General features: G+C 35.2%; 3 protein-coding genes across 7 annotated transcripts in view; 2 read left to right on the top strand and 1 right to left on the bottom strand.

Moving 5' to 3' along the window:
- The window catches only part of LOC111064321 (BAG domain-containing protein Samui), a 39,423-nt gene extending 31,317 nt beyond the window's left edge, over positions 1–8,106 (bottom strand). The window contains exon 1 of one of the 5 annotated variants that reach the window (XM_039433713.1): positions 7,974–8,106. In XM_039433713.1, coding sequence (XP_039289647.1) covers positions 7,974–8,006 — 33 coding nt within the window. In that variant the 5' untranslated portion in view covers positions 8,007–8,106. Of the gene's footprint in view, positions 1–6,874; positions 7,393–7,973 lie in introns of those variants that run through there. The other 4 variants (XM_039433715.1, XM_039433710.1, XM_039433716.1 and 1 more) reach the window with 4 other exon arrangements.
- Positions 8,035–19,942, top strand: LOC120352798 (protodermal factor 1-like). The gene is made up of 3 exons (XM_039435046.1): positions 8,035–8,337; positions 18,226–18,525; positions 19,923–19,942. The coding sequence occupies exons 1-3, from the start codon at positions 8,124–8,126 to the stop codon at positions 19,940–19,942; spliced, it is 534 nt and encodes a 177-aa protein (XP_039290980.1). The 5' UTR covers positions 8,035–8,123.
- Positions 19,943–19,954: 12 nt separating this feature from the next.
- Positions 19,955–23,709, top strand: LOC120352797 (eukaryotic peptide chain release factor GTP-binding subunit ERF3A-like). The gene is made up of 3 exons (XM_039435045.1): positions 19,955–20,075; positions 22,029–22,175; positions 23,420–23,709. Exons 1-3 carry the CDS (start codon positions 19,955–19,957, stop codon positions 23,707–23,709), a joined length of 558 nt encoding a protein of 185 aa, XP_039290979.1.
- The last annotated feature ends 3,857 nt before the right edge of the window (positions 23,710–27,566 follow it).

The following is a 27,566-nucleotide window of genomic DNA, read 5'->3' as shown; positions in this document are numbered from 1 at the left end:
TTTTTGCAACACTTAGCGACTGCAGTGTGTAGTAAATCAGGTAGATTAGATCGACAGTAATTGGCGGAAAACTGTGTGGGGTGGGGGTGAGTTTTGAGGGTTGGGAGGGGTAACCATTGTTTAGAACAGGGCAGGAGGGCGGTGAGGAGAAGCGGGGTGTATGGAGGAGGGTAGGAGAGCCGATCTCATTTAGTAAAGTTCAAGGATTTGTTAGCTAGATGCGGCACTGACTACAGTCAAGTGGTTGAACAAAGAGAGAAGAATCTGTGACAGTGAGAGAGAGAGAGACATTGATTGATTGCCTTTATTGAGAGCGGAGTTAGGACTACAGGTCCTCTATGCCACACAACCCTTTACATTTCATACAAATAATACTATAAATATCAGAATCGAGAAAGAGAGAGAGAGAGAGAGAGATAGAGTGATACATAGAAACAGTGAGAGAATGGAGGTTAAAGTAAGATTAAGAGAGAGAAAGGAATCAATGGAAAGAAAATGGTTAAGACGAAAGGGTAGTAATGAATCAATGAAAGACAAATACTAGAAGACGAGAAGTGAAATGGAGAAGAAAAGAATAGAAGGATTGTATTCTATCAAAGATAAGTGAGAAAGAAAATTAAGAGAGAAGAAGAGTAATGGGAAGTGGAGGAAGAAGAACAATGAGAAATGAAATGATAAGAAAAGGAGTAAGGAAAATGAAAATGAGAGGAAGAGGCAGAATGATAAATATAATATAATGATAAATAAGGAATATAAGGTGAACTAACAACGTGAAAGAAACATGTACAATAAGAATAGTTTTAGAGAGGGTTTTATAGAGAAGTAAGAGCAATGAAAGTAAAATGGGAGAAGAGAAAAAAGAGAAAAATTAAAAAGGGAACAAGAGAAGGATAGAGAACTGAAGAAGAAAGAAAGAAGGAAACAATGAGAGACGGATACAGGAGAAAATAGAGAAACAGAAAGAGATGATAGAAAGAAAGAAACCAAAAATTGAAGGTACAAGAAAAAATAAGAAGCCAAGAGAGAACGTAAATACTGTAATGCAATAGAATACAAGTGGATCAAGAATACGTTTAGAGAAAATTAGCGATAGAGAGAGATAATGAGTTGGGAAAAAGATAAGAGAGGGAGTGAGAAAATGCAGGGGTGAGAGGAAGAGACAGAAAGAAAGAGCAAGAGAGAAAGAAACAACTAGCGTCTACCCTGTCTAATCAATTACTAGAAAACATTGCCATTTACTACCCTTGCCTTTTCACCTTTATTACATAAGAAAGCCAACAGTCACATCACATCCTATTAGGGTCTACTACAATGCATAACAACCTATTCCACAAAAAAGTCTCAATTTAGTGAACGTTGGATTTTTGACAACGTTTCAAGTCTATTCAATTATTTCACACAATTTCAAATTCACAAATTCCACCGAATCTCCTATGGTGTGAGGTCCACGTTATAATGGCAATATTTGTTAAAAATTGGTGTTGCTATTCTTGTCTATCATTCGACAAAGCAGATGGCGCTATTCTTTTCTAGCTCCGAAACGAAACGTTAATCAGTCCAGTTGTTCAGACGTGATGATGCGTGATTCGTGACTTTCCTATCCCCTACATGTAGGCTATAAGAGGATTCTCTCCTTTATTATGTACTGTAGATAGATAGATAAAGGAGATTAGCCTACAGCATATTACAGAACTCAACATCTAGTAGGATATTATCAAAATATTTAGCATAATATTTCAGTGCGTGATGAGGAGTGTCAAAAATGTTAACAACTACACTATAGTGAGGCAGTGTTGATTAGCAATGGTATTGCTATCCTTGTCTTTCATTCAACAAAGCGGATAGCGCTATATCTTTCTCGCTTTGCTCTGTTGCCACATCGTCTTTCAACAATGTAGAATTAATAATTGATTAACAAAATATTTCATCTTAATTATGTAAATTCATTATGAAATTATTGAAAAATGTGACCTACTGCTTAATAAAATATAAATGATTATTTTAAATGAGAATGAACAGTTAATATTACATCAATAAACCTACATCAGCTACCGTCTATAGAAGTCAGGAATTGACAAGACAGAGGTTCGGCAACGTTGTTCTCCTATTTTATTTATTTATTCATTTATTGTATAAAATACTATAATCATAATACAATTATGACATTGGAGGAAAAACTAGGCTGAGCCTGTACTATTTTTCTCTCCAAAAATTTTGATAAAATGTTGATGTTGTCCAATAGATAAGGTTATATATAATCTTACACTGCTTTGTCACTTGATTTTCGGTCCAGGAATGATGATTTAAAGTTTTGAATTTCGAAGGTTGATTTTATACTCTAAATAAATCACAGAATGTATCACAATAAATTAAAAACTTAAGAAATATTGCACTTATTTAAAAAATTTGAATACAGAATCAAAAACCTACTCACTATTTGTTATTTACAAATCTTTCTCCACTGCTATTATAACGTGGACCTCACTATAAAATCTACTTTACACTGACAGCACCTCTAATGATTATCATCATTGTTGCCCATTCAACGAATGATGAAATTTAACAGTGAACAGTGAGACTATGTTGCTATTTGCGTTGAAACGACCAAGTCTATGTTAACCTTGATTGCGTCAGGTTTTATGCAAATGACCACATTTTCAAAGGAAAACACAATGTATGGGAAAACAAATAATACAGAACCGTATGTAAATGTAAAGAACAGATTTATGAAAATGTGTAAAACGTTTCCAATGCCACACATATTATTGGAGTTTTTCACTTTATCTATTAATAAACAGAAGTCCACGTTATAATGGCAGTATTTGATTAACATTGGTGTTGCCATCCTTGTCTATCACTCGCGCTTCGCGCTCGGTAGGGGGCCTCGCCCCCTGCACCCCCAGTAGGGTGGGTTAGCAGCCTCCGCGCTTCGCGCTCCAGCTGGGAGGCAGGCTTCGCCCGCCCAATTACCTTTTATGGCTGTACAGTGTTGGGTAGCATCTCGATCATGAAAAAGTAATATTTAATCTTTTTGTGTAGTTGAGAATTTGATATTGTGGTAATTATTCATATTAAATAAAAATACTAAGAAATTGTCAAAAACCACAGATTAATTAATACTTAGAAAGACCGGTTTTCGGTTGTTACTCCATTGTCAATCTCTAATAAACTCAGTTTTATTATTGACAATTTCTTAGTATTTTTATTTAATAATACAGTATTTAATCATTGAAAAATAAGAAAGTCGACGAAGTGTATTGAAAACTTTCAATTTTAAATTATGCTGTCTTCATAATTAAAAATTGATAATTATTTTTGCAGCTAAAATTCGCAAATCATATCAAAGAAACCATGTAAAACAAGTGAAGAAAGTAGATGGGCCATTTAGAAGCCACCAACATGCAGCCTCAAAATTATAAATTCAAATTATCACATGGCTCGACTTTCACTCCATTTTAGCCCACATTATAGTTCCAGTCGCCCACCAACCACATCAGGTATAGGAAGATTAAACTAACAATAAAAAAGATTTAAGTGTTGCAAAAATGTTGAAAAGAAATTGCAGTAAAAAACAGACAAAAACGTCTAAACTTTAATGTTATTCAAACGTTTGTTGAAATTGTTACCTTTCACACACAATTCGTAGATGGTGCCACAAAGAGACCGAAACGAATGAGAGAAAATGGAGAGGGAGAGAGAGATAGATTCAAAATTGCACGAATAAAAATCAGACTGAAACCCACACAATTTGACAGAAATGAAAAAGAAGTGTAGAGAATTTAAGTAACAAGTTGTTGGAGACTACCAACGCTATTGGTGTCATTCAGAATTAAAACAATTTTTGAGATAGAGTTTAAAAGAATTTGAAAGGTTTGCCACGTGCGAAACGATTTGGAGAGGAAGAGGAGTAGGAGAGAGAGAGAGTAGACCAACAAGAGAGAAAGACTAAACGGGGCGAGATAGAAGAGATCGAAAGATGAGAAAGGACTGATGAGAAAGATTGAAAAAAAGGATGAATATGGAGATGTGAGAAGTTGGTAGAAGAAGAAGACGAGCTGAGAAAAAATATGATAAGGAAGAAAAGTAGAAGGGAATTGAAGAATAGGTGGTGGACAGGTGGAAAAACATTAAGAACAGGTGAAAAAGAGTTGTGGATAAAATCAAGAATAAAAGAAAGATGAAGGTTAGGAGAAGAGAAGCGGAGTGGAGAGAGCAAGAAAAGATGGAAGAGGAAGAGGAGAAAGAAGATAATAAGAGAAAGTGATAGATAATCGTGGAAAATTAATTAAAAAAGAAGAGAAAACGAAAACGAAACAGGAAGAGATAGAGTAAGGATGAGGACAAGAAGAAGAATATAAAAGGTGATGAAGGATGGAAGAGAAAGGCAATCAAATAGATGGAAGAGGTGAAGGGTGTGGGTAGAAAGAGAGGAATGAGGAGAAATATTAAGAGGTGACAAAGAAGAAAGTGGAGAAGAAGAGGGAAGAAGAAAGAGGAGTAGAAAGAAGAAAAATAAAAGAGAAGATGAGAAGATAGAGGAGAAGGAAAAATTGAGAGGAGAAGACGGAAGGGGAAAATAATTATACTGAAAAAGTACTGGTGAGGGAATAAATATTATCCAAGAATGTGATGCAGAGGTAGAAGAGATGAGAGAATACCTTGGAAAATTGAAAATGAATTCAGAATATTAAAATTGATAAAAATAAAGTAAGTACAATAAAGCAAAACACAATTAAATTGAAGTAGAGGCGACGTTTTTTCAGTAGTTTTGGAGGTGATATAGTGGCTACTTTTTCTACTTAATTGAAAGACTAGATATTGTCAAAACCACAGAATTATAAAAAATCAAGGCACCGTTTTCAGTTTCTACATCTCTATGATGATCATTATCAATCTCTGGTAAACTCTTAAAAGAAATGTTCTTGAAGGTGAAAGATCTAGTAAAAACAGGAGCACATAACACATTATGTGTCCTCAGAAAAAACAATGGGCTCTAAATAAAAAATAAGAAACCTCAAGAAAAAATGGAAAACAAAAATGAAACGAACAATTATTGAAAAGGCAGTAGTTCTGTGGGTGAACGAGGGAGCCCCTCCTTCAATGTGGGCCACATATACAGCTGGCAGAATAATGCAAAGCAGGCATACCATAACAAGGCTTGCCACACCCAACAGCCGCTCAACAAATGACACAATAATTATGCACCGAAACCAAACAACTTATCCAATTTAGAATTCCAAAAAAATTATTCTCTCACAAAAATAAACAACTTAGAAAACAAGTGAAACACTTTGGTATGAAGATACGCCGGTCGCCACCTTTCATAGTTCTTACGCGTTGAACTGTCGGTCCCGGCTGAAGTATGGACAGTCTTAAGGCCAATTGAGAGCTCAAATTATATATTCAGACCAGAACCTTTTTGTAGGAGACTCCACACAAACAAAAATGCAGTAACTGATTATAGCCTATTTCTTCATTAAGCTATTAAGGTGTAGGCATTTCATTTGCTAATTCTGGGTGCATCAAATCATTTTCAGTTAATATTCACAAACATTTTGTTAGTAAGCTGAGATAGATATGAGCTCAGATCATAGCACTAGATGAGTTCTATTCAAGAAAGCACACAGTTCGTAGCTAAAGCTTTGATTATTTGAAAAGAAAAACATGTTTTTTTCTAAAATCTATATCAATGATGAGAGTGGGATTTGAATAGTTAGTTGACAACTCTATCTGAATAGTTGTGTCAAGTAAAAAATAACTTTCTTCAAGTGGTTCTTTCTTGGAAAAATATTTAAATGATCAATGTTTTGGAAACAAATGACTACTAAACCATTTCAAATATATTGTTGCTTTCCCATCTTATTGTCAATATTAGGAGATTTTTGGGGACCTCAAACACTTTAATTCAATTCAATTTTCTTTCCATCCATGACCAGTCTTTACTCTGGATTGATTTCGTCATACGATTTCATCAAATTATGACCTGACCTGAACTCTCTATACCTCAACTATAATACCGGTACCTTGTCAAATAATTCTAGACATCTAAACCAGACAGTTTGTTTGGGTTGATGTATGTACCTAGACCTAGTTTGCAATCAATCTCTTGAGTGTTATCATAGAATAAACATGGGAACCTTGTGCATGATTTTTCTATAGTTGATTCAGAATGCTAAGCTTATTTTACACATACTAAGAATATGCAATAGGCTACCTATTGACAAAAAACACTAAAGTTGTAATGAAAAAGAAAACCATTACACATTTCAGAACACCTCTAGCTGAAAAATATTATTGTTCTATGAGTTTTAAAGTACGGTACACACTAAAAAGTGTGTACAGTATTGTACGGTTAGTGCTACTAAATAAGAAATTAACACCCTTCCAAGATAGACCACATGCTCCAGTTACTTAAAACAGATATTGCGCTAAATCTAATTGATAATTAGGCTTGTTGTTAATTAAATTGGTTACACTGGCAGCTCAAATTCCATTGTCTAAGCATTCAATTAGCTAATGCATAAGGTGCCAAACATAGAGTAATACCAATAATATTGATCAATTGAGAGGTTAAATTAGGTTTATCTGGCAATGTGTGCTATGTTGTCGATTATATAGGTATTGAATAATTGATAAGATTATTATTCATTTGTTTTTGAATAGATTATTAATCTGTTGTTAGATAAAGGTGCATGTAAGTGTTGAGTACCGTACCTAATAATGTCAAGGTTAAAGTATTTGCTAGGTGCGGTACTGAAATAGGTTGTACTTGAATCTGATTTGGATCATGTGTAACAAGTAAATTGATTTGAAACAATTAAAGGAAAGTGAAATGAAGTCTAAAATGAAGATTCCGCATGTGATTATGACTCACCTGAACAAAACCAGCATGGAAGGCAATTTTTCAAACGCAACAAAACACACAATAATGACAACACTAGTGCTTGCAAGTCTCAGTTTCAGTCAAAAAGCAGCAAAATACATGAATCAATGTTTATTTCATTCAGTTATACAACACTTTTTAACTCACAATCCTACTTACTCTAGAAAAAGCAGAGCTCGCCGGTGTAAATCCCCAATTTGGGTTAGAATCGAAAAACATCTTCCTATCCTTATCTAGCTCCTGGCGTAATTCTTGAAATACCTCGTCCCCAGATTTACCTCGAATTCGATCACTTAACCGCGTCCTAGGTCGTTCACGAAACATATCAATACGTGAATCACGAATGAATTAATTTTCGTTTGAAAACACTTCACGCAATACTATAAACACTCAACAATCGCCTTGATCTAGAATGTTCTAGAGAGAAACTGAGAACTGAGCAACTGAGAAGAAATTTCAATGCAAATCCTTGTGTTTAATTTTAGTTCATCAATCGACACGAATTGCAGATGGCAGCACAGTACGGTGACACAAATTCAAAACTGATTGTAGATGGCAGCACCTTACAGGCAATAAAATTCTCAAAATCCTATGAGTTATGTCAAATTTTATCGTTTATTCCAAAATTCACTAGATAAAACTACAATTAATTAATTTTATAGATTAATAAAAATGTAGAAGATGTTAAATTACATTAATTTTTCGAGTTGAACATCCAATTGTCTCTGTAATGTCGTAAAATCTGAATCAAATTTCAGAGCTATACACTATTTTTAATTTCAAATCTCCCGGGAACAAATACGGCTGCCAATTTTATTCTTGGTTATATATTTTGAGAATTGATAAAAAATATATTTTGATATACTTTTAAAAATGAAAAAAATCAAAATATGCAATCAATCATCCAAAATCGACTTTTAATATGATTTTTTCGACCTATATAAAAATATTAGCAGACAAGAACCTATCATGCATTTATCACATTATGTCTTTAAATAAGTATATTCTACATTATTGTCTATTTTATTTCTTGAATTATGAATAAATCTTCCGGATCTCAAGGGTTGTCAAAAAACAAATTTCTGCTTACCAATTTTGCAGCTGTGCTGGTGCCATTTGCCATTATCTTCCGGTTTAGGAAGCAGAATCCTAGAGTAGGAACGCATGAGGGACTTGAACCAGTGAAACATTATTATTTTTAGTGGTAAATTGTTTGACAATAGATTATTAGTTATAAATAATGGCAAACACCGGACCTCCCGATTCGTGGGAACAGCAAGCCGATGCCGCTGCTGACGATAACGCAGAAGCAAACGATATGTCGGCAAAGTTTTTCACGTTAAACGTTAACGCAGCCGAATTTGTGCCTTCGTTCAACTTTACACCTCCTTCACAAACTGACTCCAAGCCACCTGTAGAAACTGCTGAAAATGCAGAAACGCCGGTGACGAATGGTCAGTAATTCATCAAATTTGTATACAGTTTCAGTCATTGTTCTCTCACTATGGCCAATTACATGTCAGTGTTGAATGTAGGTTAGGATTCTGAGTCATAGTACTAAAGCCATGGTTTTTGATTGCATTGTTTCTTCTGCCAAATTTATGGACTTTGGAACTCTATTCTCACATCATCATAGAAAATGTGTGGTTTCATCAATTTCTCTTTGATCGAAATGTTGATTTGACTCTGTAATACGGTATTGACTTATCACAGTATAAATTAATGTCTGAAAAATTTAGTTCTTATTCAACTTTGTGTTCAAATGCTTGTCATTCATCTGTATAATTATTCTAATACAGTTTGACAAGTATTAGATAACCTGTTGTCTGTTGATTACTATTGATTATCAAATGATTAAACTTGTTCATTAAAATAGCGTACCGTTCTGTGTTATCATGTTACATTGTTGTACATATCTTAATCTCTGTTTACAACTTGGACAGATGTTTACTATTTGAACAATACAACAAACTGAATAATAAAAAATTTCCTCTTTCTAAAGAAAATTACTATCTTGGTGAACAAATTTTAAATTGAAATAACTGCCTGACATGTAAGATTTATTGAGTTTATGACTCATACAAATCGTGTTTTTGTATTGGCTGTTTTTACACTTATCGATTGTTGATCGTCACTCAGAATTGTTCTCTGATTGGTTAATGGCTAATTCTCAACAATATCTGAATATCTTAGCCAATCAGGTGTTCATTCAGAGTGTATGTCGACAATCGGAACAATAGGTTGAATGTCCAATTCCTAATGCCGCATCTACATTTCGGCCGAATAAAGGCCAATGTCGATGTTATGTAAAGAACATTGAATGCCCTTTGGTATGGTGGTTTGCCACCGCTTGCCTTCATTAAGCACTGGTCACATTGCAGGATTGGCCAGCGAATGTGCCAAAATGCTGAGGCGATGACTTTATCAACGGCTGTAGTCTATTACTGTACATAGCCTATAATTTAATTGTCTACTATAGCAGTTGAAACAGCGTTGTAACAGTCGCGGCTTGGAAATAGAACCTTGAATATGAAATTCCCTAGTGGCGTCTCAAAATACAAGTTAGAGCTATAGCACATAACCTATAAATTTATTAGATTCGATGACTCACGGATATCTTTTTGTTGTATGAACGTTATGGCGGCAGATGAAATAGAAATGTTTGCTACTATCTTGTTTTGACGATAGGTATCCAATGAATCATTGAATCTAATTGATTTATTGGTTATATGCTCTAGCCGCGTCGGCTCTAACCACGCGTTTGTAGACGCGCGTCTCGAGTCGCTGCTAAAGAATTGCACCTTTCATTTAAAAACTGTCAATATAAGTATTTTAGGTCCATAATGTGATCACATAGACCACAAGGACACGTCAGAAAACGGTCACGGCGAAGGTCGTACGACAGTTCAGTCAGTTTTGGTTTTTAACTAAGTAAGAAAATTATAATTTATTTCATAAAGGAATTCAATTTATTGTTAATAGCTTATCGGTACCGCACCTAAAAATCAATTCAATGTGGCATTAAAGGAATACTGAAACAAATTCCATAGTTTCAAGCCCTCTTGCTGTTATAGGTTTATAGTAAATTGGCCAAAAGAATCAATGAATAAGGGGATAATATTTGGCTTTCCTAAAAAGTTGATTAATGAAATGTGATGGTCACTGTAGGTATATTGTCATTGTATAGTCACTTAAAAATTGTAATTTAATTACTGAAAAAGATTGAGGCAACTTTATAACTAATAAAAATATTGTTGAATAATTGTGGATATACTATTGTCACTAAGATGTACTCCACTTACAAAAACTGATGGGTAAAATGCTTCCTTTTCTATCAACAGTTTCTAACAATGTTTACTCTGTTAAACATACTTTTTCGTCCCAAAAAAACATTAAAATTTACTCCAAATATTTTGGAAGAACGTTCCACATGTATTGGCCACTAGCCAATTCACAGAGCTTAGGAGTTGCATAAGGATGAGGGGCTTATTATCAAGAGAATCGGACTCAAGTCAGGATTCAAATATTTAAGTTATAATGAGGAGGATTCTCCATCAAATTTTCAGTAAGGATTTTGATCAAATACTAATTTCCATTATATTCCATTAATTTCCATTCTAATATTCAACTTACATAATAGTAATAATTAGCTATTACAAAACCGTAATAACTTTGAGAAAGACATTGATGCTAATACTACCATATATTTGAAACCCTATTTACTTGATCAGCCTTATAGCCTTCCTATAGTGAGGTCCACGTTATAATGGCAGTGGAGAAAGATAGGAGAACAATGTTGCCGAACCTCAGTTTTGTCAATGTCTTTTATAGACGGCAGCTGACAGGTTTATTAATGTAATATTCATTTATGTAATGTTCATTCTCGTTTAAAATAATTAATTATATTTTTAAGAAATAAATTCTATTTTTTCATTAATTGCATAATTGCATCTATTAATTATTAATTCATAATTTTATTATTAATTCATTAATTCATCTATTAATTCATAATTGAATAATTGCTTCTATTTACTTGATTAGATAATTAATTGAAATAGGCCTATTAATTAATAATTAATAATTAATATGAATTATTCTATCAATTAGTAATTCTACATTGTTAAAAGACGATCTGGAAACAGAGCAAAGCGAGAAAGAATGGTGCTAACCGCTTTGATGCTTGATAGACAAGGACAGAAACATTATTGTCAACATTATTTAGTTTTTTAGTTCTGGGTAATTAGTTTTATTTCATTTGCTTGTTATATGATTGTGTTTGATTTATTAACCTTTATTGGTTACGTTGTTTATTTTGGAAATAAAGAATTGAATTGTACACTGCCATTATATCGTGGACCTCACTATAGATTTCATATAATTGTTGCTATAGTGAGGTTCACGTTATAATGGCAGTGTTTGATTAGCAATGGTATTGCTATCCTTGTCTATTATTCAACAAAGCGGGTAGCACCATCTCTTTCTCGCTTTGCTCTGTTGCCAGATCGTCTTTTAACAATGTAGAATAAATAATTAACAAAATATTTCATCAAAATTATGAAAATTCATTTTGATAATTATTGAAAAATATAATTTCTTGCTTAATAAAATATAATTTTTTATTTTAAACGAGAATGAACAGTTAATATTACATCAATAAACCTGTATCAGCTACCGTCTATAGAAGGCATTGTCAAGGCAGAGGTCGGCAACGTTTTTCTCCTATCTTTCTCCACTTCCATTATAACGTGCACCTCACTATTGTAGTAGTATATGATTCAGTGTTATTGACATCGATGTTTTTTTCGTAATTTAATAATAATGATGCTTGTGGGCTATTTTCGGTTTCCAGAGTTACTCTTGTAGTCTATAGAAAACAATTCACAGTAGGCTAAGTTTTGCTATGCATTGCCAATTCACTAAAAAAAATTAATTCGGCTCGTTGTCACAGCATAGTGACACTTTTTTGAACATGAGAATTTTTTCAAATGGGTGATAATTTTGTACTGAAATGGGAGGTGATAGTAGTTCAACTCGATTGTCTTCTATCCTATGCACTTGCATTAAACTGGATTCGCATACACCGGAGACAGTGAACAGTGAAAATATAATTCTCATAAGTTCTTATGGAATTATTCACACTCGCCCGGCCGGGCTGAGTGTGAGTAGTCCAATTAGAATCCGTGAGAATTATATTCTCACTGTCACTGTAAGTTGTGTGCGATTCCAGCTTTATCCAATAAATAACTCGAACTTGCATCCAACTGTGTTTTTTAGGGTATTATGTACTAACAGTAATTGAATAATGCATGATTATTAGGTCATCGACCCATAAGTACACATATTGATATTTTGTCATGTGTCAATCTTTTGAAGTGATAAAATATAAGACTGATCACGCGAACTTGAACCTGGCTGAATAGAGTTGAGTTGATCAGTTTTGTTTGTAATATCATTGAAAGCAAGAGAGTAGCGTTTGGGGGTGGCGTTAGTATCTTATCGATCAGATTAGTTAAGATAGATATAAGAGAATCTCTAAGTATCATAGATTGACCTTGTATGAAGAAAAACCTAGTTATATTGGTAGAAAGATTTACCAAGTATTACCAATTCGGTTGCGGGGAAATATTAAGGATGAAGGAGTTTAAACGAAGTTTGAAATTATTTCTAAAGGAGGAGTGCTTTTATAGTCTGAAGGACTATTTTGACTACTGTAATAGAGTCAAAGACAAATAGTAATTATATACTATAGTGAGGTCCACTTTATAATGGCAGTGGATAAAGATAGGAGAATAGCGATGCCGATTCTCTCTATTAATTAATTATATTTCTACACCGTCAAAAACATAATTGGCATCGTTGTGGACCTAGATAAGGTAGTACCACCGGCTTTGTCGAATGATAGACAAGGATAGCAAAACCAAAGTTGAAAAAATACTGTCATAACGTGAACCTCACTATAGATATAAAATTCATGTAAACATTAATGGTGTCTTGCTTTTGCTAGCACTTTGACTTGTCTGACGCCGTTGAGGCCAACCAGACGTAATATACATCGATCCATCTATGATGGATGCGCCTGCTAAACTGAGTTCACCAGAGCTAAATAATGGTGTAACAACCGAAACCGGTATCTCGATTTTATTAAATCTGTGGTTGGACAATCTGCAGTCTTTTTATTCAGTCCGCTAAATATCACTAGTTTAGAAGCGTTTCCTGGTGGTTTGGAACCCACCAAAGCTGTAGGTTCATCATAATCGTCATAATCCTTCCTATTAAAAACGCACAAGTCTGGAGTTTAGGTGGCATCACCCTCAGTAAAAAACGATAGAAATCTAAGTACTCTTTTTTTGTTTACTTATTCTAAAAAATGGTACTTAGATTTTCATTTTTATTTCTATTCAAGAGTAGCCTAACGAAAGAAGTCAAAGAATCATAGATATTGTCGGTGAAGTAATATTTACTGATCATTCTTGCTTAAAATAATTGCATTTTATTCCTCGAGAGAATCTATTTTTCAATGGTTAAATAATAAATTCTTAATTGAGATTAAGTTGAATTATATTTAGACTACATTGTTAGAAAACGATCTGGAACCATTGCGGAGCTAGAAAAGGATAGCGCTCTCTGCGTTGTTGACTGATAGACAAGGATAGCAACATCTATGTTAATCAAATACTGTCATTATAACGTGGACCTCAGTACAGTATCAATTATCTTGCAACGCAACATCTTATCATTGTTTGTCGTCCAGTTTTGTATCAAGTCTCTTGCAACACAACAACGATGCTCAACCCACTTTTGTATCACGTTTCTTGCAACACAACAACGATGCTCAACCCACTTTTGTATCAAGTTTCTTGCAACACAACAACGATGCTCAACCAACTTTTGTATCAAGTCTCTTGCAACACAACAACGATACTCAACCCACTCTTGTATCAAGTTTCTTGCAACACAACAACGATACTCAAACCACTGATAACAAAGAGGTTATCAACGTTTGAACGGTGTCAAACTGACAATCTAGTTTTTTCCAATCGTTCTATGTCGACTCACTGCTAGAAAATGTTTAGGAGTGAAAGATTGTGAAGATTCTGTTTTAGTTTGTAGAAAATTCACGTTAAATGTGTGAGAAGAATTGTTGTTCTACCGGTACAGTATAGACTGAGTTGAAGCTCACTTGAGTTTTTTGTTTTTTACCATCAAGGTAACTCAACTACTGCCACGGCCGCTGTATGTGATGTAGAGTTACCAGATATAACTGGTTGTGAATTTCCTCCTCCTACTCCTTCACTCTCTCCCACCTTCTCCTTCCGCTCTCCCACCTTCTCCTTCCTCGTTCCACCACTTCCTCTCTACATTTTCCTTCTTCCTCTCTCTTATGTCCACGTTGTCCGTTTCTATGTGAAAGTTAACTGTAACTTGTTGAGCCGTTCTCAATAGGTGGATCGCAACATACCTTTCTGAAACTGCTGTCTTTAAGTACAAGTTTTCACGCGAAACTAGTTGAAATTTCAAAGTTTTCTAGTTATTTATTGTGGTTTTAATAGAGACATGCGGCCTCCGAAACAACGTGGTAATTTGATTGTGTTTAAACTAGGCTAGTTTTGAGAAGTGTGGTTGGTTGATGAATTGAGGTTAACTCATCTCGTGGTTGGGGTTTTGGTTTGGGGTGGATTTTGCAGGGTAGTATTGTGGTTTAGGGTTGTGTTTCTAGGTTTTCTTCAGTGTTTTCCATTGTTTATTGTTTGAAAAATTGTGGATTCTTGTTTTTGGTTGAAAAAGTGCTGTTTCATTGATGAGCTGTTAACAGACGTTTTGTGAATTAGGTTATTTTTCAAAGGGTTATATATACATCTATCCATGTCTTTGAAGACATATGTTGTCAGCTATTTGATATTTTTCCATGTTCTTCCAGTATTTTATGCAAGCAGCTTTACTTGAAAATGACTAAAATAAGTTTAAACATGCTGTGTATTAATAACATATGAAAAGGACTCTTGACGATTTTTATAGCCTATAATTTTAATAATGCAGTAGCCTTTGATGAAAAATTGGATAGCTCATGAAGGATATAATTTATCAGTATATTATCAGTTTTTGATAACTGATAATAAATCTTTCTATTCTACTGTTAATTTTCAATTAGGATATTACTTTGTAAATTAATGAACAATATCTTGGTAGTATTTATCACTTACTTGAACAATTAACAACAAATCAATTCACTCTCTCAGTTAATTCATACACATAAATTTAAATCAATCAGTTAAATCAATTACACCTAAAAATAGTGTTATTGCTTTGATATGAATTTTTTAAAAAATAATATGAATTGAAAATTAGTAAGCTATTAAATTTATAAATTCCTTTGTTCATTCAATATTTTTAACTGTAAGTCACAGTTTTTTTTTTTTGGCTTAACGCACTGTCTCCCTGGTTTTATTTGGTTGTTTTCGTGAGATCTCTTCATTTTTGGCTCTTTTTATCACAAGTTACCTAATACCATAGAGAAACAATAGCGTAAGTAGATATCCCATGATATAGGGCGTTAATGTCGCAACTTTTATTGTTATCTCAAGCCGATAGTCCACGTATTTCTTTCCCAAAAAGCTGTGTGACGCTGTTAGTCTCTCATATTGTGCCGTTCATACACTCACCCGGCCAAAACAGTAAAAATCTACAATAATCGATAGTAATCGACTTGAGATAACAGTAAACGTTGCGATATAAACGCCCTATACCATGGCATATCTACTTACCGTACGCTATTGTTTCTCTATGCTAATACTCAATCGTTTGGTCCAACTCAAGACCTCAACTTTTATTCATTTGAATATTTTAAATAGTCCAACTTTCCATCTGTTGTTCAGTTAAATAGTCCAACTTTTCCAGTTGGTCAAATAGTCCATCTTTATTACTACAATTTGTCCAAATAATTAATAGTTTTGAAATTACCCATAAATAGTGTAGTTTTGAATAGCAAGCTGTTGAAATTGTTGAGTAATGCATTGTTGGATGTCACATTTCCGCTGATAGTGTGAATGATGTTGAATTGAACTCAATTCCAGATTTGGGTTATTGGATTTGTGATTACTTAGGCTGGTTATGAAAACAATGCCTGTGATGACTAATGTCGAATTTTTTTCACAATCTATCATAGTTTATTACCTTAAATGATGACAATAATTGTCTATGACTTTTATTTATTTTTTCTCAATCTTGTATAGGGAATATTTTTTCCTACAGTTACGTTGAAAAGTGGCCATTGCTGCACTGATTACAGAACGCAAAGAATCACTTTTCCGCTCTAGTGCGGGAAAAATTTTTCTGCACTCCAGATTTGCAACATGGCAACGCAAAATACTTAGTAGGTTATATGGAGCAACAGTGCAGCAAAATCAAAATGAAGTTGGTAACAGTGACTGCTGTGGCTGCTATAGTGAGCAGAGGTGCAACCAAGCACAACGCGCTAATTATTATTCATTATATATTATAACCAAGGACAACGAGGACTTTAGGATTTTAGGATTAAGGTTTTTATCAATAATAAAATTACACAGAAAAACATTTGATGCATTTCAGGCAATTTTACCCATAATTACCCACTTTTCATATTCAATGGTAACTGTAGGAAAAACTTAATGTGAAATACGTGCGCAAAGTTCCTCTGCTGCACTCAAGAAACCATTCCGCCCTCGCCTACGGCTCGGGCGTAAACGTTTCTTTCGGTGCAGCAAACTGTCACTTTGCGCACTAGTTGCACAAATAACTATTCAGTAGCTCTTGATTTCAAATTTCGACTCCATTGAAGATAAATTTGTCTTGCATAGAGAAATTACTTTCAGTATCTCATAATTTCACACTAGTGAATTGATGAATTTTATTATTGGCTTCTCAGTTATAATAAGGATACAAGTTGCAATATTGCATTATTGATCCATTGTATTGACTGAGCTGGCCGAGGAGCCACTATTTTAAAACTGTTTTATTCATTGACTGAGCTGGCTGAGGAGCCACTATTCTAGAATATTTTAAAAACCTTTGACACAGTCTGTCTGGTACCCCCAGTCAAGGACGAAGACATCAAGTATCAAGTTGTATTCATAAGGTGTCATGATAATTAGGTAGGCTAGTTCTATTTCAAAATTGTTGGGGCTCTGGTAAGCATAGTATATTTCTATGATAATGCCAGAGTGAAAATGGGTCTGTTATGATAAAATTAATTAATAAGTCTAGTATAAAAGCAAGACAGTAAATGGGAGAGAATGAGTTTAATATGGGCCAATGAACAGTAAACTCGGAGTAAACATGGTATTATCTCTTTTTGCTTTTTGACATATATCTAAAGGACTCGCCACACCAAGCTCGCCAGTACCGCCGAGGTAGTACCGCTGGTGGTAGTTTTCTCGGCTGAGCACGCCACACCGAAAAACGTCCGCTAGCGGTAGTCTCCGAGTAGTGAGTCTAGTAGTGGGGGGAGGGAGTCCAACTACAGTGTGGGAGTGAGACGTACTAGTTGCGTTGTGCTGCAAGGAGGAACGCCGAATGAGTCATCACTCTGTGCGCATGCGCTACCTCTTCGAATCGCCTGCCATGTATTCAGGTTGAGTGCGCCACACTGAGCTCGCTTTGTCCGCCGTACTACCTCTCAGCGAAGTTTTGTTGAATCGCCTAGCAGGCGGTCGTAGGTGGTAGTGCGCCGTACTACCGCCGCGGTAGCGAGCTCGGTGTGGCGCGATCAACCTGAATACATGGCTAGCGATTTTTAAAACTTCGCTACCGCCGCGGTAGCGAGCTTGGTGTGGCGTGCCCTTAATAGAGAGATCTAGTCTCTTTATTGGATCTAGAGTACTGAATTTAGCAGGTACATACATTAGTCAATTTGAAGACAGAACCTGGTGCTCTATGTTCAGACTAGTCCTTGTATCAATAGACTTTATGTGCAGGATTTATTTGTGTTTTAATAGTACGTTAATCGTTTTGTCATAAATGGGAATTAAAGTAATTACACATGGTAGCTAGGCCTAGTCTTGTCTTTTAGATGAATTATTTGAACTAGAGCACATAACCTATAAATAAATTCTCATTAGATTCAATTAAATCATTAATGGTTTATTGGATTTTTATGTTGAACATTACTATGAACTTTATAGCAGCAAATGAATTACTACACTGTTTTTTATTCATATTCCATGATTTATTTAATCTAATGAATTATAGGTTATGTTCGTTCTCTAGCTGTGGCAGCTTTAACCACGGGGCTTGAGTGGTTACTGAGGAATTGTGCCCAAAGAGTGGATTTCTTTCTTTTTAGATAATTATCTTTGTTTTGTTCTCAGGAGTGCCAGCCGGTGACGTAGAAGAACCGCCTGAAGACAAGAAGCCATCGACACCAACGGCAGCAGCAGAAGCAGCAGCGACCACACCCACCAAGGTGCCACGCCCCCAGCAGCGACCACACCAACCCAAGCGACCACGCCTCGCCCACTGTGGCCACGCCCACCGAGGACGGCGGCCACGCCATCTCCCACTGTGGCCACGCCTACCGATGAGGTCGTCGCCACGCCTCCGTCGCCGACTGCCGCTGCCGCGAAGTGACGTCATCAGCACACCCTGTCGCCGTTGTCAGCGCGTCATCGGCCGGTGATGCCGACTCGTGGAGGCGGCCGCTGACGATGAGGATGAGGTACTGTGTTTAGGGTAACCGTCCACTTGAACCGTATTCAACCGATCCGTTCAGCATTGGATCGGTCGAATCTGCCGGCCGTCAACTCGGCCGAATACAGTCGTCCATTGGAACCGTTTTCGTCAGTCCAGTTCAGTAGTTATGCTACTTGAAAGTACCTACTAATTATCAATTATTTATTTATTCATTACATTCCACAATCACAATATCAATATATTATAACACAATTATTTCTACTTTCCAATTCCACATCAGTAGAATTTTCTCCATTTTTCCACTTGAATTCTGTTTAAATTATATTTCACAGTGTAATATTTATTTATATCATCATACAAAAATCGTTATTAAATATTTATTTATAAACTAAATATCAACGAAAGAAAAGTATTTTATCTTGAAAATTTGAAATTATATTGTTTGATGACTTTGGAGGGTTATTTGAGGATGAACGCTATGACACAATTATAGAGAATGATGATGTGTTGAATTTTGAGCCGTCATTGAAATAGAATAATGCTTGTAAAACATCTTTATAACACAGAACAACTTCTTTAAAAAACAAACAAGACTGTGGAAAAATTTTAGGTTAGGAACACTAGTTGTTGTCTCAGCTCGACTAGTCAGTTCGGCCGGATAGAGCCGGAAAATCCCATTCAATTCGGATCGAAAAATTGATCGGCCGTGCACGGACGTATGAACCTGTTGCAATGGACGAGCATCTATTCCTTTCTTTGTTGGGGGATCGTTCAAACGAGTTCGGTAGTTTTCGGCCGGTACTTGGACGAAAACGGTTCTAGTGGACGGCCCACCTCAGTCTATGTGCCGGTTGCACAAAAGCCAGTTAAATTTTAATCGTGTTCAGCGCCTAGGAAACTCGGTAGTTAGTTCTCGCTTCGAAGACTTCTACCTGCTTTCTTACAGCGTTTGAGGGGCCAGGTATCACAACTATTCACAAGGCCTCTAACTGTGGTATAATGTATTTAGTCTATAGTGAGTTAAACTTGAAAATTGTCGACACTTGACACTTTTAAATTGTATACAGCATTTATTTTTTAAGTTTAAAGTAGCGGAATGAAACAAAAAACCTAGCCCAAAACTTCTTTGTCATCTAAATTTAGTCAATTAATATATCAAAAGTATGATAATGGTAGTAAAGTATATACAGTATAAATATCAAATCACAACTCTGCCGTCATACCATTACCACTGACTTATAATATGAATCTCAGTAAAGGCCTAGTTATTAAACCATTTGGAAAATCGAGGAATATCTAAAGTATTAATAGGATTTAGGATTCGGTGAAATACATGTAACAAATTTGTATAATATATTGTTTGTGTTGGTTGTAGGAGGGGGCTCAGCACTTTGACGCCTGAGGAGGATGACGGGACGGGAGGGGGGAGAGGAGGGAGGGATAATCAAGCCGAAGAAGAAGGTGCCCCGACCCGAGGAGACCAAGAGCAAAAAGGAGCACGTCAATGTTGTTATCATCGGCCATGTCGGTTAGTCACTCAATCAATCAATCGTTCCATTGTATTTTACCTCATCACCGGCATTCAGTCATTATTTTCTCAACAACACGAATTGCAAAATAATGTCATTATTGACTGGAAACTGTTCGCAAACTGCTGAAACAGTTGTGTTTTGTGAACGGTTTCAGTTGATAACATCGAAGATACCATTGTCATTAATATATAATTCCGCATCCACACTCTCGCCAAGTGCGACAAATGACGACGCGCGCCAGAGTGTGGATGGGTGGTTTGCCAGCGCTCGCCTACATTGGCCTTCGCTTGCCATTGCTCCGATTTTTGTCGAGTGGCCAACCGAACATTCACAAATGGTCACATTGCAGTGTGGATGGCAAGACCAACTTGGCAATGACTTGGCAAGCCACTGGGACAAAGTGTGGACCAGGCAAAATATCGGAGCGATGCAAAACGAAGTCCAGTAGAGGCGAGCGCTGGCAAACTACCCATCCACACTCTGGGTGTCGCTTGTCGTCATTTGTACGCATTGGACGAAAGTGTGGATGCGGCATAGGTGGCCACAACTTAACGTTTCACATTCCGATACTTATGTTAGTCGGAAACCTGAACGTGGGGTGTGAATAAATCTATTCTTTTCTTTCTATTCTGTGATCAATTGAATGCGTAAATGTGATCGAAACATGCATGAGCCGAAAACAAAATCTGGGAAAGTGCCATTGTGACTTGAATGTAGCTGCTTACACTGAACGCAACTAGCAAGTGCAAGCGTTCAGTGTGAGTGTTCCTATTGCTCTTTCCAGGTTTTGTTTCTCATCTGCATGCGTGCTCATACATAACCAAGCTTGCACTTGCACATAAAAACCTATCAAATGCGATTACAAACTAACTCTTGAAAAATTAATTACATAATTTGGTATTGTAATCATTCTAAATTCAAAATTTCTAGCTAATATATTCTTGGACAGAACTTTGAACTTTAAATTTCATCAGTAAGAGCCTAACCTATTTTTCCGGACATTTTATTATTAATCAAAATTTGGGAACAGAATAGTTTTGGGCTATGCCTGTTGTTCTATCCCGATCATATCCATATGATTTGTAATTATATCAACGAGTAAATAAATAAATAAATAAATAGACTCGATTCAATTCTAACGTAGTGTTGTTTAAGGAGTTATCGTTGATTAGTTAATTTACGGACTTGATTTAATGAAAGTTGAGATGATACTGCAATATATTTTGTTGGTACTGTGCCATGTGTGGTAATACTGTATTTATTTATTTATTTATTAATTAGAACAGTCACAAACACGATATTTGGAAAGAGAAACAGGCAATTGCTCAAAACTTCTTCAATTCCTTGATTTTGGCACATAAATAGTCCAAAGTGAGGTTAAGTTTAAAATTTCTGTTTTCACCAAAGATTAACACTCAGAGAAACGTATTCGAGATATGACTGATGAATTTTGAATTTCGAAGGGTTGATAAGAGCCGGAAATAACACTAATCAATCCGAAAGTTTCAATAATATTGAAATAAACTTGAAAATTTTGAGCAGAAAAATTGAAACTACTATCACTGCAACTATCAGCTGATTTTTGTATCACTTACTGGAATTTATATCTGTGGAATTATGGCCTGAATCAAGTGTTCAGCAAATGCCGACTTTTGTGTATTATTTTCAGAGAATGATAATATCATGTTTGGTTTTTGAAGCATCTATATTTAAAATCAACTTCGTGAAAATAAAGGACTGAAATTATGTGAAGTGAACAACTACAAGACTTAACCTATTCCGGAATATGTGTAACCTTTTTTAAATTTGAGAGAGGAATAGCACAAGGATACCTTATTTTTTCTCTCCCTATCATTTTGATGATGTACTTATTGTATGAATCAATAAAGTATTTCAAGTGTTATTGAAAATTCATTTTCAAATTGATGTATTTGAATTTTAAATTTCAGATGCCGGAAAATCGACAATTGGAGGACAAATAATGGCTTTAACTGGAATGGTCGACAAGAGGACACTAGAGAAATACGAAAAAGAAGCAAAGGAAAGGAGTAGAGAATCGTGGTACCTTTCGTGGGCACTTGACACTAATCAGGAAGGTACGTTGTTGATTAGTTTTTAAAAACTGCAATTATTTCAACTGGTCTTTATCCATCAACCAAGAGTCAAACATCAATACTAGAAATATTTTTGATTAATATTCTAGTAGACAATCTATAACCGTAGAGTCGTCGCTTATGAAATGGTCCTTGACACGTTGGTTGTCGTAAGGATAAACGTATGATCCTCAGCCAGTCTCACCCAGTAGGCCGCTAGGATCCATGTATGATCCTCGAGCAGCTCCATTTTCAAATGTTAATTACAAAGCAATGGCCTACTGGAATGGCTTGCAAATTTGATGAAGTCTATGTATACAGAGTGTTTCAAAAAGAATGAACCAATTTTAAACAGTTAGCCTATATTTATTTAAAAAAGTAGTGTTCACAAACCAATTTTACATAAAATTACTCAAAGAAGTATCAAGTTTATGATGATGTATTATGAGTATTCTATGTGCCCTCCTTTTGAGGCTTGGGGGACATCTAGACGGTAGCCAAATTCATTCCAGACTGTTCGCAAGATGTCTTCTCGGACTGTAGCTACTGCATCAGTTACCCTGGCTCTTGGCTCCTTAATATCAAGTGCTAAGGGAGGAATATAAACACGTATCCCACAGGAAACAATCATACATTGTTATGTCAGGGGACCATGGTGGCTAGGAATACATAGTCAAGTCTTGCTGCCCTGTGCGCCGTATCCAACGTTGAGGCAAGTTGGTGTTGAGGAAATGGCGTACATCTTTGTGCCATCAAAAGGAGGGCACATAGAACACTTCAATGTTGTTTTCCATCACAAAATGTTTATTATTAGATCACTTATTGCTATTAGAAAAAACGACTAGCAGTCAGATATTTTACAATAAATGAATTAATCACTCACTGTGACGAGATCTTTCGGCAGGTCCGCCATCTTCTTCTCATCTTCTTCCCATCATCTTCATCAAGAAGATGGTGGACCTACCGAAAGATCTCGTCACAGTGAGTGATTAATTCATTTATTGTAAAATATCTGACTGCTAGTCGTTTTTTCTAATAGAAAAAGTGACTTATCGTCATAAACTTGATACACCTGTGAGTAATTTGGTGTGATATTGGTTTGTGTGCACCATTTTATAAATTAAATATAACTGTTTGAAATTGGGTCATTCTTTTTGAAACACTCGGTATTTTGTAAACATTGAATCACCAATAAATTCTATTCTATTCGATTAACTGTTGGTTTTTGTTTGTGTTGCAATTTGTAGAGCGAGAAAAAGGCAAGACAGTGGAGGTGGGACGTGCCTACTTTGAGACAGATAAGAAGCACTTCACCATTCTGGATGCACCCGGCCACAAGAGTTTTGTGCCCAACATGATTGGAGGCACGGCACAAGCTGATCTCGCCGTTCTCGTGAGTGATTTCTCTCATTGTTTAGTCATATTAAGGGCCAAGCCACACGAGGCACGTAGAACAGGGAGCTCACTCGATGCACCAACCCAATCGGCCAATCGAGAGCTTGGTCCTTGTGCTGGCCGCACACTGAAATGCGAATGAATTGAAAAATATTCTTTTCCTACAGATACCTTGAAAAGTGACAATTTCTGCACTGATTGCAGGCCGCAAAGAATCACTTTTCCGCTCTAGTGCGCAAAGTATTACTTTGCGTACTCCAGATTTGCAGCATGACAACGCAAAATAGTAGTTATATGGAGCACCAGTGCAGGAAAATCAAAATTAAGTTGGTAACACTGGCTGTGATATAGTGAGGTCCACATTATAATGACAGTGGAGAACAGCGTTGCCTTGCCATTATGTGCCTTGATTATAGTCATTTCAATGCTTACATAAGATAAACACCCTTCAAGCAGTCAGATAAATTTTCAATTGAATTACTAATCATTATAATTTAATAATTATTATTCAATTTTAATAAATTACGGTTTTTATTAATAATAAAATGACACGGAAAAACATTTGATGGATTTCAGGGAATTTTACCCATAATTATCCACTTTTCATATTTAATGGTAACTGTAGGAAAAATTTATGTGAAATACGTGCGCAAAGTTCGTTTGCTGCACTCAAGAAACCATTATTCCCACTCGCCTACGGCTCGTGCGTAAACGTTTCTTTCGGTGCAGCAAACTGTCACTTTGCGCACTAGTTTTTTTTTTTTTTTTTTTTTTTCAACCTAGTTTAGGTTTGAAAGGAATTCTTGTACACTATAAAAAGCTCTATCAACTAAATATTTTTTAATTTGTTTTTTGAAAATCTTCAAATCATCATTACTTTTCAAGATTTGAGGTAGCTAGTTATAAAATTTCCTACCAATATAATCTGGTTTTTGTTCAAATAACCTACTATTGTGACCCATTATATGATAATCTGCTCTGTTTCGCGTATTATACTCATGAACATCTGAATTCTGGATCACACCACTCGTTTTCACATGCATTACAACTTCATATACATACAAAGATGGCACAGTTAATAGACCAAGCTTTTTAAATAAAGGCCTACAAGAGTCTAACCTATTCACTTTCTCTATACATCTGAGTGCCTTCTTTTGAATCTTAAACACCCTGTCCATATTTTGTTGAGATGAATTACCCCATACTAAAATAGCATACCTAATATGAGATAGTATAAGTCCATGGTAAGCAGTTAACAGTAGTTTTTTATCATTCAGCCTAGCAAGCTGCCGCAGGACAAATACCCCAGATGATATCTTATTACATATCCTCTCAATGTAAGGATGCCATGTTAATTTCCTGTCCAATAAAATTCCAAGAATGCTACTTTCTCTTCTTGTCTAATTCATTTTCCTCTACAAACACATTTATTTCTCTATCCTCTACTGAATTATATTTACTTTTGAATTGTAGGAATTGACATTTCTTACTATTTATTGTTAATTGCCTTTGCTTCAAGAATTGGACAATTGACTGTACTCCAGTAAAAGCATTTATTTCTAGACTATCTAATAAATAATTGTTAAAGATAAGCGATGTGTCATCAGCAAACAACAGAGCTCTGTGATCTTTTAACTCTTTTGGTAATTGGTTCACATACAACAGAAACAGTAAGGGACCCAGAATTGAGCCTTGAGGTACTCCAGCCTGGACCTCCAGTTTTTGAGATTTAATTTTTACTATTTCATTCCCATCCACCTTGGTAAGCTCAACACACTGGTTTCTACCTAAGAGATATGATTCAAACCATTTTAGTTCTATACCATTCACACCTACAGTTTTTAGTATTTCCAATAATATTCTATGGTTCACACAATCAAAAGCTTTGGATAAATCAAGAAATATTGCGGCTGCCTTCTCACCTGAATCTATTATATCTATTAGTCTTTCAACAAGGGATACTATTGCAGTCTTAGTAGATTTCCCTTTCTGGAACCCATGCTGTTCATCACATATGAAATTAATTTTTTCCAGGTGCATCAATAGCCTATTTAAAACTACTCTTTCAAAAATTTTACTTATTACATTTAGAATACTAATGGGTCTATAATTTTCAACTCTTTCAGAATCACCGCTCTTGAAAATTGGCAAAATTTTTCCTTGTTTCAGATCATCAGGGAAAATACCCTGCTCTAGTGAAGTATTAAGGAGATGCAATAAGGGTCCAGTAATTCATTTTCACATTCTTTTAAAATTTTGCTTGAGACCCCATCCAATCCTACTTTTTTTTTGTTATTCAAATTTTTTATTTGACAACTCATCTCTTGATAATGGATGAAATTTAAATACCTTTTCAATTGGCTCAGCATTTAATGTAGTTGTATTATAAGTATTAGTGTTCAGTGACTTTTGGAGATTATATGCAACCTGTTGATAATACTTATTGAAAAAGTTACAAATGTCTATACTATCATCCATATAATTTCCATGTTCATCGATTATCCTAGGGACATTAGTAACTGTATCTTTTTGAGCTGCTCTCCTATTTCTATTAATTACCTCCCAAACAGCAGAGTTAAAATTGATACTAGTTGTTAATATTTCAGCTGTTTTCTTACACTTAGCTTTTCTCACTTCTTTTGCATAGTTTTTCTTTAGACATTTGTATTTGACTTCACTCGGAACATCCCTCACTAATTTAAATTCCTCATAAGCTTCCCTAACAATATTTCTTTGAGTAAGAATATCTTCAGTTATCCATTCATCTACTTTGTTTATTTACTTTTTACTTTGACTTTTTTATTGGACAGCATACACTAATGTGAAATCTTAGAGTATCAATGAATTGCTTATATTTGTAATTTAGGTTACAACTGTTATAAACACTACTCCAATTTTCTTGAAGCAGTTCCTGCTTCAAACAATTTATATTTCTAGCTCATATTGCTGAATTTCTTTCACAAAAGTTTTTTTCTGCTTGGATTCTGGCCCTGCAACTTAACATCTAAAATTTGATAGTTATGATCTGATAGATCTGAGCTACCTAACCTGACATTACAACCTTCTATATTTGTGAGGATATTATCGATAATTGTCTGTGAAGTTCGAGTTACTCTTGTATATTCGTGGACCTTAATTTCTAAATTATTCATATTAATAATATCTCTAATATCCTCTGTCATTTTACCCTGCCTGGCAAAATCGGTATTGAAATCTCCTACTACTATAACATTTGTGAAACGAGCGGTTGTAATTTCCAAAAGTGTATGGAGCAGCTCACAAAATTTTTGCCATTCTCCATTTGGTGACCTATAGATACCTAACACTGCTACCTCAAATCGATCATCATTTTTAACCTTAGTCCGTCACCTCTAAATCCATCTCAACAGAAAATCTCTTAACAAAATCCAGTTCATAAGTTTGGGTATGTTTAGCATTGCTAGTGAAATACATACACCACCACTTCTATGAGCTATTCTACAAAATTCTGATCTCAGTGAATAGCCTGGAATCCTAACTTGATTTATTTCCTTTTTTAAGCCATGCTCTGTGAAAATAACAATGTCAGGATCCTCCTGTTTAAGAAATACTTCTAATCTGTCAATTTTGTTGCGAAGATACTGAATATTTTGATGATAAATACTAAAAACCTTACCATCTTGTGCTACTCTATCTCTAGCATTTGTAGCTATTTCCCTTTCCCTGTTTTGAGCCAATTTACTAAAAAATCGTTATTTGTTTTTTTGACTGTTTTTAATTCAGAGGATTGCAAACGGCTTTCAATCAGCTCTGCCAAACTATTACAAAAGATTACTTTGCCAGATCGATTTAGATGCAACCCATGATTAGTGAAGTTATGTCTTTTCAGCCTTTCATTTAGAAAACAAATCCCCAGTTGTTTAGAATTCTTATTTTTTAGGCTGTTGATTGTATTATGGATGATTTGTTTGTCGAATTGATTGCTTCATTTAATTCTGCCTATCAAACCTATTAGGAATA

This window comes from Nilaparvata lugens, chromosome 8 (assembly GCF_014356525.2).
Source record: "Nilaparvata lugens isolate BPH chromosome 8, ASM1435652v1, whole genome shotgun sequence".
Lineage (NCBI taxonomy): Eukaryota > Metazoa > Arthropoda > Insecta > Hemiptera > Delphacidae > Nilaparvata > Nilaparvata lugens.
Note: the sequence above shows the minus strand (reverse complement) of the source record. Positions and strands in the feature narration are given on the sequence as shown.